Source organism: Suricata suricatta, chromosome 13 (genome assembly GCF_006229205.1).
Source record: "Suricata suricatta isolate VVHF042 chromosome 13, meerkat_22Aug2017_6uvM2_HiC, whole genome shotgun sequence".
In the NCBI taxonomy this organism is placed as follows: Eukaryota; Metazoa; Chordata; class Mammalia; order Carnivora; family Herpestidae; genus Suricata; species Suricata suricatta.
This window is the reverse complement of record NC_043712.1, coordinates 79,869,308-79,891,849: the sequence shown is the minus strand read 5'-3', so window position 1 is coordinate 79,891,849 and position 22,542 is coordinate 79,869,308. Positions and strand designations below refer to the sequence as shown.

General features: G+C 44.9%; 1 protein-coding gene across 2 annotated transcripts in view; it reads left to right on the top strand.

The window, feature by feature from the left end:
* The window catches only part of PIP5K1B (phosphatidylinositol-4-phosphate 5-kinase type 1 beta), a 305,766-nt gene that overhangs the window by 194,356 nt on the left and 88,868 nt on the right, over positions 1–22,542 (top strand). For both annotated transcript variants that reach the window (XM_029921176.1, XM_029921175.1), the window contains exon 7: positions 1,783–2,082. In XM_029921176.1, coding sequence (XP_029777036.1) covers positions 1,783–2,082 — 300 coding nt within the window. The remainder of the gene's footprint in view (positions 1–1,782; positions 2,083–22,542) is intronic.

Here is a 22,542-nt window from a genome sequence, read left to right as displayed (position 1 = left end):
CAGCGGCGCTATCAACAGTAGACAAAGTATGGAGAGCCTAAATGTAAAGTGATGGATGAATGGATAAGGAAGATGCCGTGTATATATATATATACACACACACCATGGAGTGTTACCTGGCAATGAAAAAGAATGAAATCTTGTCATTTGCAAGGATGTGAATCAAACTAGAGGGTATTATGCTAAGCAAAAGTAGTCAGAGAAAGACAAACATCATATGACTTCACTCACATGAGGACTTTAAGACACACAGCAGATGAACATAAAGGGAAGAGAAGGAAAAATACTATAAAAACAAGGAGAGGGACAAAACATAAGACACTCTTAAATATAGAGAACAAACGGGGTTACTGGACGGGTTGTGGGAGGGGGATGGGCTAAATGGGTGAGGGGCATTAAGGAATCTACCCTTGAAATCACTGTTGTACTACATGCTAACTAACTTAGATATAAAATTAAGAAATTAGTTAATGAAAAAAACAAAAGCTGGGAATTGGGAGGACACCTGGATGGCTCATTGTTGAGCGGCTGACCATGGCTCAGGTCATGATCTCGTGGTTCGTGGGTTCAAGCCCCATGTTAGGCTCTGTGCTGACAGCTCACAGCCTAAAGCTGGCTTCGGATTCCATGTCTCCCTCTCTCTCTACCCCTCCCCCACTGACACTCTGTCTCTGTCTCTCAAAAATAAGCAAACGTTTAAAAAAATTTTTAAGTTGGAAATTGGGAGAAGGATCAGGAATAGTAGGGAAACTTTTTATGACATAAATGCCCTCCAGCAAACTTCCTAACTTCTCACCTACTTTTAAAGTGAAACCTTAAAAATAGGCGTCTATATTTCATATGGTAAAAAAGACATCATTAGAAGAAAATATTTGCCTTATAGGGAATAGGAAAATGATAAATATTCAGAATATAGCGAGAAACTGCCAACAGTAACTAAAAACTAGAGAAAAACAGGCAAAGAATTAACACAATTCTCTTTGAAATGGTAAGAAATACATTGAAAATGTTACATTTCTCTAATAATCCTTGGTATTCCCATTTTTCAGAAAGCGAGTTTCTGTTTTTTTACCAACCGTGCTTACAGAGACTTTAAAGCTTAGTACTACAGAGCCCTGATGAAGAGTGACGAGAAATAGGTGATCTCACGAAGCGTGATTGTGAATTGGTCTACCCATTTCAGCAGACACTTTTTCAGAAACTATTAAAATTTTAAATGCTCATCTCTTAGACCCCAGCAATTAATTTTCTTTTTAGCTCCCTTAGAGCATTGTCACACAGGGTCCTAATCCATTCTTTGCCCGTTTTAGTTGGATCTCATTTGGGACTCTGTTTTCAGTACAGTTCCTTTTAAAACCATGGGTTTACAATGATAAAGTTACTGTTCCAGTGAGCCAACTTAAGAACCAGATCGGAAATAGCAATATTTTAGTGATGCCTTTTAAAATTTTTTTAATGTCCATTTATTTTTGAGAGACAGAGCATGAGTAGGGGAGGGGCAGAGAAAGAGAGGGACACAGAATCTGAAGCAGGCTCCAGGCTCTGAGCTGTCAGCACAGAGCCTGATGTGCGGCTCAAACTCATTAACCGTGAGATCATGCCCTGGGCTGAAGTCAGAGGCTTAACCGACTGAGCCACCCAGGCTCCCCTAGTCATGGCCATTAATAAATATAATCACATTTCATTTTTTATTATCATATTAGATGAAAGTAGATATTTAATGGAGCATTATTTTGTGGAAATAGGAGATTTGAAACATTTTTCCCCTTTTTCTCTTTTTAGAATTTAAACCAGAATCCAAGGACTCTTTTGCCAAAATTTTACGGACTGTATTGCATGCAATCAGGGGGCATTAACATCAGGATCGTGGTAATGAACAACGTCTTACCGTGCTCTATGAAAATGCACTTCACATATGACCTCAAAGGTTCCACCTACAAGCGAAGAGCTTCCCGAAAAGAGAGAGAGAAATCCAACCCCACGTTTAAGGACTTGGATTTCCTGCAGGACATGCACGAGGGGTTATATTTTGACACCGAAACTTACAATGCGCTCATGAAAACACTTCAGAGAGACTGCCGGGTAAGGAGATATCCTTGCTGGGATTGCCCTTGGAAAGGCATCTGTGATCATGTCACCTTGGTAAGGGATGTCCAGAATGGACATGTGGAATCCCTTTCCTAACAGTCCCATGTCCCATCCCTGCTTCCTTGATGTTGAAGGAAATGGTGGATGATAAGGCAATTGTCCGGGAGTGTCTATGGATTTTAGTAAAAAGCTAAGTCAGCTTTCTTTGATAAAAGTAAACAAGGATTATTTTTTCTTTGCATCCTCCCCTGTGGTTAAACTGGAGGGAAAAGGGATTAGCGTAATGCAGTGATAAGCAAGAAAAGCCGTACACAAATGTTGCACAGGTAACGTCCCAACTGGGGAGAGAAGTTTAGAGAATCGGTCAGCAGATCCCAGGATACTCCCCGTGGGTGCAGATTATCTTGGGCGATCACGAATGAGTCTCAGCACTTACAAGAATGACCATAATGTGTAAACTTAGCGAGAGGGGTTCTCAGAAGTAAGGAGGAATTCGTAGCCCCTCAGCCCGCACTTCCTAGGAACAAAATAACAAGACCCCAAACCTGGGACAGAATTTTCCCAATAGGGTGCATTTACAGAAAGTAGGTAAAAGTTCCCTTGGAGAAAAAGATGAAAACCAAACTCTGATGGCTTCTGAGGAGTGACAGTCGTCTGACGGACACACTCTCAGAAAGAGCGCTCTGTGCCCCACGTGAACTTGGGAAAACCATCCAGGTCAAAGCTACGTTGGGCACAGAGGAGGCGACCAGGGCTTTCTCTAGGAGTGGATAGGCTTCTGGAATGTATGAGGTGCGTCTTTGAGGCTGTGGCTTTCTGGACCTCGTGTGGGCCTGGACAGATGACCAGCACTGGTACAGAGGGCGGGGAGAATCCTTGCTGAGAAACACAGTCCTACTATGTATGGGTCCTTTTTTTCTGCATGTTAATATGCAAAGCAGCGTCGCTGAATGGGTTGTTTAATTGTTAGTGATGTTACTCCACAGCTCGGGTTCTTCTTTTTTTTTTTTTTTAAACATTTATTTATTATTGAGAAACAGAGACAGAGCATGAATGGGGGAAGGGCAGAGAGAGAGGGAGACAGAATCTGAGCAGGCGCCAGGCTCTGAGCTGTCAGCACAGAGCCCAACACGGGGCTCGAACTCACAAACCGTGAGATCATGACCTGAGCCGAAGTTGGACACTCCACTAACTGAGCCACCAGGCGCCCAGCCACAGCTCCCGCTCTTAATGTCTAGTGCTCCAGGCTAGCCTAGATTTTAGTGTACATTTCATTTAAGTTTCTCAGCATCCATTTAAAGTTTGTGACCATTCTCATTTCCCTTTTTGCTGGTAAATCGTCAGCCCCTTAAAGCGGTTAAGAAACCTTCCCAGCATTACTTAGTGAGTCACGGGCAGAGCCCACATCTCTTCAGGTACAAAGTGTGTGCTCTTCACAATTGAAACATAAAGGTTCGCTGTAAGGAACTTTTTAAAATTATCTTTTCATAAGTCAAAGGAACTAAGCAAACCAACAACAGCAACAACAACAACAAAAATGTCCAGCTGAGCTATTCGGATATCTGGGTGAATGTGAATGATGCAGGGTTTTCTTTTAGAAAAGAAAAAACAGCGCACGCACTTGAGTAGAGACCTTTTCCTGTGCTTTCTCTGCCCTTACAGGACGTGGGTGAAAAGTGACTCTCGCTCCCCAGAGTTTAGCACAAGCCTCTCCAATTTTAGATCTGCTTTCTCTTTGTGTGCCTGTGTGCTTCTTGCCTCTTGAATATGGAAAGCCGTTTTCTCGTGTGCGTGTTCTAAAACCACACGCTTCTACACCCAGAAAAACAAAATGGGAAGAGTCACATGTGAAAGAGCCGTTGCATCAGATTTGCCTGTTAATTAGTGTTTCCTGAGCCCAGGACTGACAGGACGATGGCAAACATGTCTCTTCATGAGGAACGAGACCCTGGAGATTGGCTTTTTTATTTTTTATTTTTGGAAGATGTGTTGTTTTAAGGAAGGTCAGTGCCGAGGTTCAAAAGCCAACTCCCTCTCATCCGCCCCCTTTGATCTGGACTCAGACTCAGACGATGAACTCCTTTAAATGATTCACAACATTTATCTCCAAAGAGGCTTTTCTCAGGGCGGCGTGGGAGCCTTTCACTGCCTCGCCGTGAGGGAACCCGGGTCCCTTCCGTGGTCTCTCTTGACCATGAGCACGACCTGTGTGATCTGGAGTCAGCACCTGGTTCCCTGGGCAGAAGTGCCGTGAGCAGCTCAGGCCCGGTTCCAGAACGGAGGGTCTCCAGGGTTAATGGTCACAGGCCTCTTTGCAAAACTGACAGAAGCTGTCAGCTCCCTCCCTCCCCAGTTCCTGAGTCCCCTGGAACCCTGACCCCCCAGCCCCCTCCCCGCAGGCTGAGTCCCCATGCCAGAGCCAGGCCACGATGCCCCCCTTCTCTCTCTCCCTCCATATCCCTTTCTCTCTCTCTATTTCTCATCAGGTTCTCCCAGCACCCTGGGTGGCTAGAATGGGCTGTGCGGTGGGCTTGGCTGGGAGCATCTCTTGGCCTCTCACCTCCCTCACTCTGTAGAACGGAGCTTTCGTGCGGGCTGAGGTGCCAGGGAGATCCAGGAAGGACGTGGGGTCCCCCCAGGCTGGCGCCAGGGCCAAAGTCTGTATCTGCAGGTCAGCCTCCTCTGTCTCAGGGATGCGGTAGAACTAAGACTCTAGACGCGGTAGAACTAAGGGCCCGCATGGCTCTGTCAGCAGAAAGGTGAACAAGACCCAAGGGGGGGACACATCCTTTTACGTCCCCCCAGCAGGTGCCCTGCAGGCCTGCTCTCTGCCAACACGGACATGATGGCCTCCGTTTCTCGTCAGAAGTCGGACGTTGTAGTCCAGTGCGATGATGGTCTTCTAAGGCTTGTGCAGACCGGGGGAGGTGACGTCCTCTCGTGGTTTGGCCCAAGACTTCTCCAGGCCAGCAGAGTGGTGGAGGCGCATTTCTAGAAGAGAGATCCGTGGAAGAGAGGCGTGAAGGAGCAGGACATGTCCCCGAGCTGCAGCTCCTTGTGCTGAGGCAGGTCATAGGAAGGGGGGCATGCGAGGCAGGAGGGGGAGCAGTCAGGAGCCAAAATAATGCCAAAGGCCCTTTCTGGGGGTGCCAGGGTCCTCAAAGGGCTGAGAAGCGGCCAATCCGAGACTCCCAGGCCTTTGGACCCCAGCCTGCCTGTCGTCCCCAGGCAGACATGAGAAGCCTCCTGACCTCCTGCTTCCTGCCCATTCCACTTCTTTAATTTTGTGGCCTAACCTCTCACCCCAGGACCCCATTCCCCTTGCGTGAGCACCGGCCAGAGGACACCCGCATGGCTCATTGACCCAGCGCGGCCTGGGTCCGTCGTGCCCTGCTCCCCACAGTCACTTTCCCCAGTTCCCAGTCCGAGCTGCTGCTGGTCTCCTGGCCCAGAAATGGCCTGGAGTGCCTGTTCCACAGTGAGCTGTCAACTCCCGGCCTCTCTGGGGCACCCCTGCTCCCCCTTTCCCGGCTTCCCCAGTCTGAGCCTGGGCCCTCGTCTGTGAGCCTGGCTCCCAGGATGGCCCATCGCTGGCCGGCTCCCCCACATAGGACAGGAGCCCCTCGGAACCCTCCTAGAAAACTGAGCACACTTCATCTGTCCTTCCCATACGATTCAAAGATTCTTCCCAAAAGCATGGGGGCTCCCGATCCTGGGTCCTCCCCAGCCTCCGTGCTGCTGTGCCTTACAGGCAGCGTCTGGGGGAAAGGGGCATGTGAATAATGAGGTCCCCTTTCTGGGAGCATTTCCTCTCCGTGGGCCTCACCCCCGGCCTGCTGTGACAGCCCTCTGCACCCGTAAGCGACCTTGACCCAGGATCCGAGTCGTGACAGCAAGAGCACTGTCAGGACATCCTAGGTCACTTGCCGTTGAATACAGGAAGTAGGGTTTATTCAAACCATCCCCGTGAGACGAATAAACCGGGAGGCCATTCTTTCTCCAGACTCAGTAAGTTACCGTGGACCATCCAGTCTGCCTCCTTTTTCTTTCCTTAACTTTCCTTTCCTTTCCTTCCCTTTCATTTCCTTCCCTTCCCTCCCCTCTGCTCCCCTCCCCTCCCCTCCTCTCCCTTTCCTTTCCTTTCCTTTCCTTTTCCTTTTCCTTTCCATTTATTCATTTTCTCAGAGACAGAGAGAGACCGTGTGAGCAGGGGAAGGACAGAGAGAGAAGGAGACACAGAATCTGAAGCAGGCTCCAGGCTCTGAGCTTCAGCACAGAGCCCAACACGGGGCTCGAACTCTCAAACCGCAAGTTCATGACCCAAGACAAAGTCGGCCTCTTAACCGACTGAGCCACCCCGGCGCGCCCCAGTCTGCCTCCTAAGTAACTCTTAGATCTGCCCCTTCTCTGGGAGTTTTGCAGTAGCCTCCTTACTCCTTTTCTTTCTTTTCTTTTTCTTTTTTTTAATATTTATTTATTTTTGAGAGACAGAGGCAGAGCACAAGCGGGGGAGGGGCAGAGAGAGGAGGAGACACAGAATCGGAAGCAGGCTCCAGGCTCTGAGCTGTCAGCACAGAGCCCGATATGGGGCTGAAAGTCACAAACCGTGAGACATGACCTGAGCCAAAGTTGGATGCCTAACCCACTGAGCCCCCCAGGTGCCCCTGCTTACTCCTTTTCAGGATCACTGCCTTCACCGTGCCTTCACATGGCTGCCGCCAAAGTGGTCAGAAGACCACCTGCCCGTGCAGCAGTGCCCAGTCTTCCTAGCTTGGGCCGTCAACATCCTTCCTGCTCTGGCCCCGCCTCCCTCTTCTTCGGCTCCCTTTTCTGCCTTCTCTCACCTTCCAGAGCCCCTTCATTCCCCAGCCATTCCCATCTCCTGGACGTGTTCTGTGAAGGTTCTGGGCTTTTCCTGCGTGCCTCTCTCTGCTAGACCTCTTCCCACTTCCTTTCACCTCCCCCTCACCTGCTCCCCTCAGGACTGCCAGCATCTTGTCCTCTGAGATCACCGTGCTGCGACTCCCCAAACACCCTGGGGTCACCTCTTCTGTGGGATTCAACACACTGTTGTATTTATTCACATGCAGGTCCGTGAGCTTGGGAATCAAACCTTCATTTTCTTTGTATCTACATTGCCCAGTGCTAAGTAAATGTTTATTGAGATAGTATTTGAATAAAGGACTAAGCACAGTAAACCATGTGATGACGAAGAGACACATTTAGGTTACATCTCCAAGAAAAGTCTGTCTTTGGTGACTTTTGTGTAGCTAGCTGATTTTTGCATTCTCCCTGTCGAGGAGGGAGTATCCACTTTCACTGATGTGTCTGCCACGTGGTCATTGAGAATATAATACAGTAAAGCCGACGATCTCCATTTTGAATCACAGTCAAGGTCCCAAGTGTCCCTGTATTAAGCCACTTGTGTCACAAAAGTGTATTTATATTTCAGTTGTTTTTTCGTAGAAACAGTATTATTATTTTTTAAAGTAGTTTATTGTCAAATTGGTTTCCATACAACACCCAGTGCTCTTCCCCACAAGTGCCCTCCTCCATTACCACCATCCCCCTTCCCCCCCATTTCAGCCCTCGGTTTGTTTTCAGTATTCAGTAGTCTCTCAAGTTTTGCGTCCTCTCTCTCCCCAACTCTCTTTCCCTCTTCCTCCCCCCCCGCTGGTCCTCCATTAGGTTTCTCCTGTTCTCCTGTTAGACCTATGAGTGCAAACATATGGTATCTGTCCTTCTCTGCCTGACTTATTTCGCTTAGCATGACACCCTCGAGGTCCATCCACTTTGCTACAAATGGCCAGATTTCATTCTTTCTCATTGCCATGTAGTACTCCATTGTGTATATATACCACATCTTCTTGATCCACTCATCAGGTGATGGACATTTAGGCTCTTTCCATGTTTTGGCTATTGTTGACAGTGCTGCTATGAACATAGGGATACCTGTGCTCCTATGCATCAGCACTCCTATATCCCTTGGGTAAATCCCTAGCAGTGCTATTGCTGGGTCATAAGGGAGTTCTGTCGATAGTTTATTGAGGAGCCTCCACACTGTTTTCCAGAGCGGCTGCACCAGTTTACATTCCCACCAACAGTGTAGGAGGGTGCCCGTCTCTCCACACCCTCTCTAGCATCGTAGAAACAATATTGGAGATGTCATTAGACTTTATTTAATACTGCCCCTGTCTCCTTTAGGGGCACATATTACCTGCCCCTCTAGACTGTCAATGTCTCAGAGGCCAGACTCATTCCCGATACTTCACTGCGGGTGCATTACTTGACTTATTGTATATACCCAGAACATATTACAAGATTAGGTAGAAACCCCCTTTTGAATTGAAATTTATGTGTTCCTTTTGGAAGAATAATTAGGAACTATTTTTATATTCCTTTTTAATTTACTATAATTATTTCTTCTCTGACATAGCTTCTCTTTGAAAAATCTAAAGACTCCCCGTATCATTTAATTAACCTGATGAATTATTACATCCTACAATATGTATTGATAACTCTGGGGAATTGACATCATTGCACAGTGTATTAGCGAGAGCTTGTGTTTATAATCCAAATATTTCTTATTCCTTCAAGTGGGAGGCCCATCAGGCACAGTCTTGGTAATCAATGACCCAAATGAGTTACTTTACATTTATTACCATTTTTGTTGTGCGGCAAAGTTATTAATTTTTAAATAGTGTGGAACCAATTTTCTTTTCTCACACAAGTGTCTGACACCATCAATATTAATAGGTTTTCAGAATTTAATGAAACCAGTCATAAGAATACTGAGCCTTTTTGATGTGCAGAGTGGGATCAATCTTTTTCTTTTTCTTTTTTTAATATTTATTATTGTAACAGAGACAGACAGAACATAAGTAGGGGAGGGGCAGAGAGAGAGGGAAACACAGAATCCAAAGCGGGCTCCAGGCTCTGATCTGTCAGCACAGAGCCCGACGCGGGGCTTGAACCCACGAACTGTGAGATCATGACCCAAGCTGAAGTCAGATACATAACCAACTGAGCCAGTCAGGCACCCCAGGACCAGTCTTTCTATATGTGGCTCTAAACTCGTAAATCGGAGTCTTCTCAGCTATATTTGCAGGGATTACCAGGTAGCTTGTTTTCTGTGCTACTGACTTGAACCCTATGGCCAGTGCTTAGCCCCCAGCTATGTTTTGTTCAGCATTAATTTTTTGCACTTAGTGTAGACAGTTTTTTTCTTTCTTTTTATATCGATCGCCTTCCCAGTTGCCACTAAAGAGGAAAAAATGCTGTGGCGCCTGGAATGCTTTAATTGGTTGAGCGTTCGACTCTGGCTCAGGTCATGATCTGCCATTCGTGAGTTTGAGCCCTGCATTGGGCTCTGTGCTGACAGCTCAAAGTCTAGAACCTGCCTCAGATTCTGTGTCTCCCTCTCTCTCTCTGCCCCTCCCCAACTCTTGCTCTGTCTCTGTCTCTCTCTCTCTCTCAAACAAACATTAAAGAAAATAATAATAAAAAGTAAACATTTAAAATTTTAATAAAATTTTTTAATTAAAAAAAGAGGGGAAAATGCTTCAGGCCTTATTTCTGTTAGGTACAGGAGTAGCAACAACTCCCCATCTCTGCACCATATCTTGAATGATTACTTGCCCAAAAGAGACATAAATAAGTGCTCTGTCTTTCAAATTATGTTTTACAAACACTCTAATCCCATGATTTTTTGATTTACTCCATTGTTTTAGATAATGAGTTTTGCTCTGTGTGCTATCATTACTTCGATACCTTGGCAATATAAACACAAAGCAAAGTCAGCATTGGTGAACAAATAAAACCAGCTCCTAGAATCAAAGATTGTTTGAGCTGGAAGGAATCATAAAGGTCTCTGGGAAATAGTAGAACAGTGCCTTCCACACTCTAGTCTAAGAGAAAATAATTTTGGACCTAGATGTCTGCCTAGCCAAGCCAGATTTCCTTGTGAGAATAAAGACTTTATCACGTTCTCAAGGACTTGAAACAGGTTTCTACTTAGAAACTGTCTTTGACAAAAATTTTTATTTTGAGATCATTGTACACTGACATGTCGTTGGAAAAAATAATACAGAGAGACCTCATACACGTCCTGCCTGGTTTCCCCAGTGGCAACATCTTGTATGACCCTAGTGTGACATCAGAACAGGAAATTCACATTGGATACTGTCCGCTGACCTTTTTCAGAGTTTACTAGTTTTATATGCACTCTTTTGTGTATCTGTATGTGGGTATGTGTGTGTGTGGTTTTATGCAATGCTATGCATAGATAGATTGACTTAATGGCCACAGTTAAGTACGGAACAGTCCCTTCACAATGATCCCTCGTGCTACCCTGTTAGATATAACTGAAGCCACCTTCCTCCTCCCTCGCAACCCCCATTCTGTTTTCTTTCTCTGTAATGTTTCCATTTCAAGAATGTCATGTAAATATGGTCGCACAGGAGACCACTTCTGAGATGGACTTCTCTCCACATACTGTGCTGGCAGCCCATCGAAGCTACTGTGAGTGTGAGTAGTTGCCCCTTTTCATTGCTGAGTCATATTTCACGGTGTTGATGCACTGCCGCGTAACCGTTCACCTGCTGGAGAGCCTGGGGTTTTCCTCTAGTGTTTGATTGTTGGGGGAAAAAAAACTGCTGTGGTCATTTCTGTGCAGGTTTTCCGTAAGCGTTCTTCATGTCTCCAGCAGAAGTGCCGTGTGCACCTGCCATGACACTGTAAGCACGTGTTGGCTTTTGGAAGGAACTGCCGTACTCTTTCCCATAGAACCTGTGCCATTTTACGTTCCCCCCAGCAGCGTATAAGTGATCTCATTTCTTTTCATCCTCTCCGGCGTTTGCGGTCTTCTGTAATTTTTTTGTTTTAGCTATTCTGATAGGTGTGTGTTTAAGTCTCTTGTTTAAAAATTACCTGAGAATATGCTCCAGCAAAACAAAAGAGGAATCCCATAAGGAAGCAGTTTGGGGACAGAGCAAACGTGGTGAAAATGGACACTGAAAAACTAATGGTAAAGTTGACTGGTCAACCATGTGTCTCTGGGACTTAATGCGATCGGTAGGGTTTCCCTAGGAAGGAAAAGCCTGAGGCACAGGACGTGGCCGCGTATGTGTGTGGTCATAAGCCTTTCTCTGAGACTTTGAATGCTCACAGAACTTCGATCTAAATCTCTGTAATAACCATTAGCATTTCTAAATTATTTTGTAATCGCTTGGGTATGTGTTTAATGTTGACCCATGAGAATCTGCCCTCTAAGAGAACGGAAACTCTGTGATTTCATTTTGCCACCCCTTAAACCACTTGACAGAACAGCAGTAGGCCCATGTTAGTCTTTTGGGAAAGGCTTAGAGGCAACAGCTATTTAGGGTGGTGCCCACTCTCCCACTTTAAGACAACAGCACATCTGTTCCTCCACCCCGGAAAGGGGGTGATGTCTGCACAAGCTTTTGCAGGTGGCAGGTGGCCGCCGGTCCGCCATGAAGCAAGCAGATGATGGGAGGGAGCTTCTGTTGGCAGTGAGAGAAGGAGAACGATGGTCAATACAAGAGCGGTTCAGGGAAGCTATGGAAATCGTTGTATTGTATTGTTTTTCTTCTGTCACTGTTCTTGACCTTCTACCAACTCAGGGGTACCTCAACTTGAGCCAGACCAGCTGTTCCAGTTTTTGGTGGAGACAGAGTTGCGTCATTGATTCAATGTGTAGATACCAAAGTAGCTTAGCCTCTAGAACACATCATACATAATATGTAGTCATAAAATACTTGCACACAGTACCATATTTAACACCTGATCTCCTGGACCATAAAGACACATTTCCAAGGCTCATTGCATATGCAGGTTGGTTCAGTTGACATTGATTGTGGACTTGCTTAATATTGTAGGTGGGTTCTCATCAATCCTCACAGTCGCCCTGTAACATAAGTGAGTGGCATGATTCCCTTTCTAATATGAAGAAATGGAGACTTGGGCCAGGTGACACCTCCCAGGACCCCAGAGCTCACATGCTGGGTCATAGCTTACCCCCAGGGTGACTCCAGACTCAGGTTCTCTTACATCTGCTAACATGAAAACAATAAGTCGCAACACAGGTTCAAAGCGGATGGACTCCCAAGTGCACAGTGACCGTTTTCCCGCTCCGACCAGGAGCTCGTGGGAAAGGTGCTGTAGAGAACAGGCTCAACCAAGCAGAGAACTCAGTTTGGACAGGGTAATGAGTTATTGTGTGACCTTCTTCACCGAAGGAGGGAGAGAGGGAAACAGTGACCAAGGAACCCAAACATTTAATTTTAAAAGTTTAATGGGAAGTGCGATCAAGCCCGTTAACCCTTACCAGACGTTACCAACATGCGTGTGCATGAAATCTGAGTCACTGAAAAGCAGGGCTTCTTTCTGAGAAATGTGACGGTTACAATGAAGAGGATGGCTTCCCACCTCGTGTGGAAAGGGAAACAAAGCTCTGGATGTGCTGTGGGATCCTGTGTGAGGAGCTTTCAAGAATGCTTCCCGACTCAGGCAGAAATGGCAAGCTTATCAGGCCAGTGTGTTTTAATCCTCCCGTCAAACCAAATGGAGCCTTATAAAAATTTCTACAGAAAGAAAAGAAACAGGAGGCTGGCAGTATCTTTCCTTGCCCCTAAGTAAACTCCTTTTCCTTTGCCTAAAAGATCGCCTAGAATTAGAGAATTTCAGTATCCCCTGAGGTGTGGTGGTGGTGGTTTTGTGTCTAACCAGCTTTCATTTTAAGTAAGTTGGCACACAGAAATATAAATATACAACAGTGCAGCTGAACAGAAGCTGAAGTCCTTGGGCTTATGAAATGGAATGACGCCATGTCCAGTATATTAGGATTTTCTGCTCTGGTGTGAAAAGAACCTACCGGTCTTTGATTTTGTAGTTGATTGTAAATGTTCAGTTAAGGTCATTGTAGGTTCCCAAATGGAAGGACTCACAAAGTATCTGAGGGGAGAAAGGAGAGGGAAGGAAATGTCCCCGCTGGGAATCCTGGGAAGCCAGAGGAGAGCCACAGCAGGAAGGGGAAGTGACCTCAGCGAGGCATGACGGTAGCGACTCTGCCTTTGAAGAGGGTTCTGGAAAGCCTTTGAGGTTGGCCAGCGTGGATCCGGTTGTGGATGCCAGCGTGAGTCAGTCACATGGATGACTGTGTGACATAGAGCATGACTGTCAACCCCCAAACCAAAGGGAACAAAGGGCAGCAACCCCTAGTGGCTTCTAAAATGGTGCTGAGAAGCTCCATAGCTTAGGAGAAACTTCTGGAATTTGGTGACAGATGGACTTGCAGAGACTGAAGGAGTGTTTTTGAGAGTTTCCAGGGTCTGGGGAAACGTTACAGAGTTCAGAAAATGGCTCTGAAGTATCACGTGGCACTTTACCCACCTGGCTGTGCGCCTGTCACACGTGATCTGGTCTTCCTCCCAGAAGCCTTCAGCTCCGGCAAGTGGAAGAAACGCTTCTAAAGGGGGAAATGGGTTTGATTTTAACAGGGCTTTATTTTATTCATTTGACATCAGTGCTGAGTCCCCACACTGCTGTGGGGACAGGGCCTGTGTGACTGCCTTGTGCAAGGCAGGGTACTTCCTGGGCCACCTTTTAGCTCCAGCGCTTCCCAAGCAGACGAACTCACATTGGCTCCTGAGAGGCTTTGGCTCAGGGACATAGCTGTGCATCCCTGTCAACATCAGTCCACAGTTTTTATCCGGCCCCCTCCCCTGCAAGGGAATGTTCCTTTGATGTCACCAGTGTTCTTCCTTCAAAGACATTTTTTTTTTAACACGGCGCTTTGATCAGGCAAGTAGAACTCTTCTCTCCTCACTTTCATCCCTTGAAATTCTGCCCTCCTGTCTGGTGAGGAATTTCTGCCTCCCCGACAAGAGGGAAGTGGCCAAGAACAATCTGTTATTAATGAATTCGTGTATTAAATTTCAGCGTTTTATTTCAGAGGGACACAGCTGTGTCCTTCCCTACGTGTCTGATTCAAAAAAACTATTTCACAAGGGGATGCGTTTGTCATGGAATGTGTCGGTCGTCCATGGCTCTTGAGGATGCAGGGAAGTTAAAACCTGATGTTTCTGTTAAATGTCCTCCCCCAGCCTGAATGTGAGCCTGCCTGGAGTCCATGTCTCCTTAACTTCCTCCGTTCGTTTCTCCACGTGAAGACCTCATGCATAAACTTTGCCCCCTTGTCCAAGTTTAGGCAGCTCTAGCTGTTTCCAAAACAAACGGGGCCAGATGCCATCACCGTGTTCGCTGAGTTCCTAGGCACCTGCGAATCTGGCTTCAGATCATGATGTGCATCCTCAGGAAGCAGAGATGAGTCCTCCTCGGATGGTCCTCTCTCTGAAACAGCTCCCCACCTTCTTCCTAGATTATTAGCAATTTCAGAGAAAAGGCAACAGCCTGATCTTCACGGACCATTGAAAGCAGTGATCCCAGGTTGCAGATTTCCTTTTCTGGACACAGATGCGCAGGGAGAAGTAGATTTTTGTTAATTTTCCACTACACTTGCTCACTATAATCCACCTCCACACACATTAATTTAAAAATTAAGGGCACCCAGGTGGCTCAACCAACTTCAGCTCAGATTGTCATTTCACGGTTTGTGAGTTACAGCCCCGCGTCGGGCTCTTTGCTGACAGCTCAGAGCCTGGAGCCTGCTTCTGATTCTGTGTCTCACTTTCTCTCTGCTCCTACCCTGTTCACACTCTGTCTCTCTCACTTAAAAAATTAAATAAACATTAAAAAATTAATATTTCTGTCTTCTAGTTCTTGGTCACCTCTCAACTTAGAAAATACTCTCCTTGTTCAAAGTCGAACTCTGTCTCAGGGCTGGTGTAACATCCCTCTTTGATCCCTCCGTCTTTTTAGGTAAACACCTAAAAAGACGATGGTTGGGTTTGGATCACTTGGTGACACATGGAGATAAGAACATTGCCACAGGCTTCTTACCTTTCTATAGTTGGTTCCTCACTGCATCACGCTCACGTTACATGGAACGCAGCATTGAGCCACCCTCCTATACGTTCTTTAATTTTGACCATGTACGTGTTCCTCTTTAAAAAAAATAAATTGTAATACCTCAAGACCCCAAAGATTTACCGTTACTTCCAAGGTTTTATATCACTTCTCACAACTCACCCCTTAAGTATGCACTTGCTGTTCTTTTAGGCTGTCAGTTGCTCAGTGCCAATGGTGACTTTCCCAAACCCAAGACTCCTCCAGTCCTGTGGAACCTTTTGTGATCTCAGAGCGTGGGTTGGCTTGATCTCTCTGTCTTCAGACCACCAGAGAACCCTCATTTGACAGATGCTGTGTCACCTTCCTACCGAATTAATCGTATGTCATTCAGCAAATAGTTTTGTCCTCCTCTGCATAAGGCTCCGTGTGAAGCCCATCAGAGGTACAAAAAAAAATGGATAGACTGTGGTCCTTACCTTTAAGAAGCTTAGAGTTTATAGTTTAAATCCAACCATCAAGTCCTTATTTATGGCAGACATATACTACTCGTTTTCTTCCCTCTCTCTGTCCATTAGAGCGAGCAGAGAGAGGGAAGGGGGGGTCCTCTTTCCCCTTTACCTGGAGAAGAGGAGAGGTATAGACGCTGATGAGGAGGGTCCAGGAATCTTACCTCGTTCATTGAAGTAGGTGTGGAAACGGGCACCAAGTGTGGCTCGCAAGTCGCCCTGAGCACCTGGCCCCATGCCCAGAAGATATATAACCAGAAGGACTTGGCAATTTTAATGCATTGCTTTTAAATGTGCTTACAAAATAATTTGTTAAGGCATCTTTATTTATGGAGACAAAGTATCTATAAAGAAACCCCACAACTCCCCCAGTATAGAAGTTGATGTATATGTATGACTGTATATGTGGTCATATATAATCTCTTAAAATGGTAGACGGCTATTTCTGGTCTCTATAAAATATACTCTGATAATTGCAAGCTTTTCAAGTGAGCACAGAAAGCAGTGGTACGTGGCAATCAAGCACGCCCTGAAGTCTAAATCACTGCATTCGACACAGTGAAAAACACATTATTGCCATAAGCAGGCTACAGATTGAATATTTATTTCAGTCTGCCTTCCCAGCCAAAAGTGTATAGCTTGTCTCCTATTTTTTCTTTTTATTATATTAGCAGAGCACACTCCGGGCCTTATTGAGGAAATTAAATTTAATTTAAACGGCAGTATTGAGCTTTAACTAACTTGCACATACAAGTAATTCAGGAACCATACTCCAAGGGACTCACCTTGCATGGAATCACAGACCCTTTGATTCATTTGTCCCTAAACCAGTGCATCTGGGAACATCTACTTGCATGAAAGCCGCAGGAGAATATTTTGAATGGTCTTATGTTGTTGAAATTCACACAAGCGTTTTTGCCAGTCATGTATTCTTTATTCAAGCACAAGACTGTAGGCCAGGTGGGAAAATTACTCAGGGCCTTTGCTACATCTTCCCATCAGCTCCCCTTCTTGCTGACTTGGTTATTCCTTAGATCTTCTGTCAGTGAGCGATCAGGTGAGGTGAGAATCAAACAGAGCAAGTTTCGTACTTTAACCACTTTAGTTAAAATCCCAGATCATTAATTTTCATCTTTGTGCCCCCTGTGCCTGCCACCAGCAGAGATAGTAGTAAGCTAAGTCCAAATGGAGTATAAATGCATTTCATCTAGGGTGGCCTGGGGGGCTCAGTTTGTTAAGCACCGACTTTGGCTCAGGTCATGATCTCATGGTGCGTGTGGGTCTGAGTCCCACATCTGGATTCTCTCTCCCTCTTTCTCTGCCCCTCCCCGACTTGTGCCTGCTTGCTCTCTCTTGATCTCTCTGTCTTACAAAAACTTATGAAATATAAAATGCATTTTACCTAAGCACCTCAGTAAATTAAACATTATTTTTGAAAAATTCAAATATATACGAAAGGGAACAAAACAGCATAAAGAACCACCATGTGCCCTGTACCCAGCTTCAGGAATATTTAACCCCTGGCCAATCTTGTTTCATGTCACTGTCCCCTGTCCACACAGAATTTGAAGTGCATTCTGGGTATCCCATTATTTGACTCACATTAAGAATCCCTGAAAACCAGGGGCACCTGGGTGGCTCAGTCGGTTAAGCCTCCGACTTCGGCTCAGGTCAGATCTCACGTTCGTGGGTTCGAGCCCCGCGTCAGGCTCTGTGCTGACGACTAGCTCAGAGCCTGGAGCCTGCTTCCGGTTCTGTGTCCTTCTCTCTCTGCCCCTTCCCCTCTCATGCTCTGTCTCTCTCTATATCAAAAATAAATAAAACATTAAAAAAAAATAAAAAAAAAGAATCCCTGAAAACCAAAGACTCCTATTTAAGAAAAGAACTATAATTCCATTATCATACCTTTACAAAATTTATTCTTACTGGTCAGTGTTCCAATTTCTTTTTTTTTTTTTTAAAGTAGGCTCTGTACCCAGCATGGAGCCCAACATGGGGCTTGAACTCATGACCCTGAGACAGAGACCTGAGCTGAGGTCAAGAGTTGCACACTTAACCAACTGAGCCACCCAGGCGCCCCTGAAATCTCTGTTTCAGAAACAGTTTGGTTAGTTTGGATTAGCATTTAAATATGGTCTACTTGTTAAGTACCAGCCCCCCTGCCCCCCTTCACTTGTTTATTCATTGTGAAGATATTTGTTGAAGAAATTGGTTTAGTTTGTTTATCCCGTAGTCCAGATTTTGCTGATTACATCCTCATAGTTTCTTTTAACATGTTCATCTGTCCCCTCTTTTTCCTGTAGATTGGTTGTTGGATCCACAGGTTTGGTCAAATTTATATTTGACTTGATTGGAGTTTGTTCCTCCATCAGGAGACACATAATGTCAGAATGCCTTTCTTTCAATGTTAGCAGCTGTTGATGGCCACTGACTAAACCGCTTCATTCCTTAGGGGTCGGGAAATGGTGATGTTCTCATTCTTTTGTACAGTAGCCAGAATGCTCAAAAAATTTCTTAACGAGAGCAGCTACCAGATAGTAGGTGCTTGATAAAATATTAATTGAATGGACTAATTTCCATAAGAATCCCTGTGACATGGGAAATAATTAGAAACCTTGCTTGCCTAAGATCTGATTATGCATTTCTTTTCCTCCTAGAATCCTGAACTTCTCCATCTTCCAGAAGGTATCCCTTACACACTACTTGAGTTGCATTGTTGTTGCCACTGTTGTTTCTATGTTTGTTTGTTTTGAGAGAGAGAGAAAGAGAGCACATGTGGGCATGTGTGCACACGTGCCAGGGAGGGCAGAGAGAGAGGAAAAAAGAGGATCCCAAGCAGGCTGGCTGTCAGCACAGAGCCCAATGCAGGGCTCGATCTCACGTACCATGAGATCATGACATGAGCCAAAATCAAGAGCCAGATGCTTAACCAGTTGAGCCACCCAGATGCCCCCGCCACTCTTAATAGTTGTGGTGCTAGGTGCCAATTTATAAATGTGGCTGTTTTTCAAAAGGTCTGTTGAGCTCATCCAATAATTGTCCTTTCTCAGTCTTCTACCAGCTTACCTTCCTATCTGTACAGACAGATTGGAAAAGTAGAGAAACAGAGGACAGAAAAGCTAAGCAGGCCCTGAGATGTGTTTTAGAACAGACCTCCCTCTCAGAGTCAACACCCAGTGTGCTTGGATGGCTTAAGTCCTTCAAGTTGACCCTCCCTGTGACACCCTCTCTGCAAAGGTGTCCTAAAAAATGATACTCCCACTGGACTCCAAGCTCTGCCTGGTTTATTGCAAAATAATCTTGCCTGGTGTCTACCCTTTAGTTGTGTTCCTACTAATCAGTACATTAAATGTCTCTATAAAGAACAGCCTGGCTTTTGCCCTTGACACAGTGTGTATAAAAGCCTCTGGTGTGGGTAGGTTTGAAAACACTGTTATCTTTATTCTTCTGACAACATGGAGCACAAAATCACAATTAATACTTTCAGTACTGAAGATTTTCCCTCAAGCATTATAATCTTGAAATACAATACCAAACTCTTCTGTTTGAGATCTAAGATGTAGTATATAGTACTATAGATTCTTGCTGAATATTTTGGTTTTCTTTTGTCTGCTCACATGGATAGCAATATAAAAAAATACACATTTCTGCTATGATCAGGATGTACATCAGGGGACACAAAAACAAGCCTTTGGTGGGCGGAACAACCTGGTATGTGTGATAGGAAAAATACAGGTACAACCAAGTGTGATTCCATAGAGGGACACTGATCATGTGTTTCATTTTTCAGAGGGGAGATGTGTTCTCAATGTTTTATGGAGATCATGAGTATAATTTTCAGGAAGAAACGAGTCAGTAGAGGCTTTAAAGAATCAGGAAGATTTGAAAAGATAGTAAGGACCTTCCAGAAGAAAGAACATGAGTGACACTACCAGGGATTACATCTTTAGGGCACCTTCATGGGTAACTAAGGGATTTCAGATTGACCAGCCTGGAAGATACCTCTATACAGATGATAAGTAGCAACCAGATGTTGGCTGGAACCACAGTCACAAGGACCCTCAGTGTCACCTGAGCGATGGTGGGAGTCTGAAGGCTTTTGATGTGGTCAGAATAGATGGGAAGGTGGAAGGAAGAGAAGTTGAAATCAAAGCATTAGCATGAAGGAATGTTCCAATTATAGAAGCTGCAAGCCTGGGAGGCTTGATGAAAAGAGAAGTCAGGGAGTCTGAAACCCGCATCAGGATGATTTTGAACAAAAGAGAGAAGTAGGGGAGAGAACTGCTTTGGAGGAAAAATAAGTATTTATAGTTCTATGCAAGGCAGTTGCATAGAAGTTTCAGAATGTCCAGAAGCCCAGTCACCTGGGTGGCTTAATCGGCTAAGCTTCTGACTTTGGCTCATGTCACGATCTCACAGTTCATGGGATCGAGCCTTACATCGGGCTCTGTGCTGACAGCTCAGAGCCTGGAGCTGCTTCAGATTCTGTGTCTCCCTCTCTCTCTGACCCTTTCCTGCTTGTGCTCTGTCTCTCAACAATAAATAAATGTTAAAAAAAAAAAAAAAAAAGAAGAAGAAGAAGAAGAAGAAGAAGAAGAAGAACTAGCCCACTGCAGATATGCAGGGTTGAAGCTGAGGAGTGAGTGTGGCCTAAAGAATAGACTTTAGGAATTGTCTGTAGACAGGTGATAGGTGGACTCTATCACCTACCCGATATTTTCCTCTTCTCCCTCAAACTCCCCTTCTGCTATCCATGTTCAAGTATCACCTCTAAAGAAAAAATTTTTTATTTGCTTGTAGCTGACACACAATGTTACGTTCATTTCCGCTATACAATGTAGCGATTGGACAGGTTTAAACATTATGCGACACTCATGAATGTAGCTGCTGTCACGACCATCCAACGCTGTCATAATACGGTCGACTGTTACCTGTGCTGTCCCTTCTGTTCTTGTGTAGTGTTTATTCCACAGCTGGAAGCCTGGGGCTACTCGCCCCTCCCCCATTTTGCCCATCCCCCTGCTCCTTCTCTCTGGCAATCCTGAGTTCTTTTTTGTTTATTCTTTTGTTCTTTTAAGTTCACATATGAAAGAAATCCTATGGTATCCGTCTTTCTCTGAATTATTTCACTTTGTGTAATACCCATTAGGTCCATCTTGTTGTCACAAATAGCATTATCTCCTCCTTTCTATGGCTGCATAATATTTCATCATGTATGATCTTATTCATTCATCTTTCAGTGGACACGGAGGTTGCTTCCGTACCTTGACTGTTGTAAATAACGCTGCACTAAATAAGCATAGGGGTGCAGATACTTTTTGAATTAGTGTTTTCATTTTCTTTTGGTGAATACTCAGTAGTGGAACTATTGAATAATGTGATATTTCTATTTTTCATTTTTTTTAAGATTTATTTTTGAGAGAGAGAGAGAGAGAGAGCACGGGAGGGGCAGAGAGAGAGGAAGACAGAGGACCTGAAGTGGGCTCTCTGCTGAGAGCAGAGAGCTGTACCTGGGGCTTAAATTCATGAACCCTGAGATAATGACCTGAGCCAAAGTCAGGCATTTAATGGACTGAGACACCCAGATGCCCCTCTATTTTTAATTTTTTGAGGAACTTCCATACCTTTTCCCACTGTGACTACATCGATTTACATTTCCACCAACAGTGTGCCCGGGTTCCCTTTTCTCCACATCTTCACCAACCCTTGTTATTTCTTACCTTTAATTTTTTTTAATTAATTTATTTATTTTGAGAGAGTGAGCGGGGAAGGCAGAGAGAGAGAGGGAGAAGGAAAGAATCCCAAGCAAGCTCAGCGCCATAAGCACAGAGCCAGACATGGGGCTTGAACCCACGAGCCATGAGATCGTGACCCAAGCCACAACCAGGAGTCAGACGCTTAACCTACGGAGCCACCCAGGCTCCAGCCTTGTATTTTTCATTGTAGGCCTTTTGATAGGTGTAAGACAGTATTTCATCATGGTTTTGATCTGTTATTTCCCTGATTAGTGATGTTGAGCATCACTTTCTGTGTCTCTTGGCCATCTGTATGACTTCTTTGGAAACATGGTCTGTTCAGGTCCTCTGGCCATTTTTCACTTGGAGTTTTGTTTTCTCATCTTAAGTTGTATAAGTTCATATCTTTCGGACATTAACTCCTTATCGGACATGTCATTTTCAGACATCTCCTCCTATTCAGTAGGTTGCCTTTTTGTTTTGTTGATGATTTCCTTTGCTTTGCAAGAGCTTATTATTTTGATATAGTTCCACTATTTGAATCTTGCTTTTGTTTCCTTGCCTTAGGACACATACCTGGGAAAACGTTGCTGTGGCTAAGGTCAGAGAAATTACTATCTGTGTTCCCTTTAGGATTTTTATGGTTTCCAGTCTCACGTTTAGGTCTTTAATCCATTTTGAGTTTATTGTTGCAGATGGTGTGAGAAAGAGGTCTGGTCTTATTATTTTGCGTGTAGCTGTCCACTTTTTCTGGCACCATTTATTAAAGAGAGTGTCTTTCCCCCCATTGTAAATTCTTGTTTCTTTTGTCATCCATTAATTGACCACCTAGGTGTGGGTTTACTTTTGGGCTCTATTTTGTTCTCTTGATTTGTTTTTGTGCCAGTGCCATTGTGCTTTGATTACCACACCTTTGTAGTGTATCTTAAAATCTGGGAGTGGGAGACCTCCAGCCTCATTCTTATTCAAGATTGCTTTGGCTGTTCGGATCACAAATGAGGACACATAGAACTAAATTGCTGTGTAGCCTAAGTATCATCTCTTTTCCAAGCTATCGAAACACCCTTTAGTCAAAATTAGGCACCCTTTCCGTGGGGTATCTCTACAGCTCCCTGACTTGTTTCTCCTAGGCCTTATTCCAACCTGTAATTGGGGTTTGTGTCATTTTGAGGATGGTATTATTGTCTGTTGTACGTGTAAGATTTAGTAGATGGAGGCAGAGATGG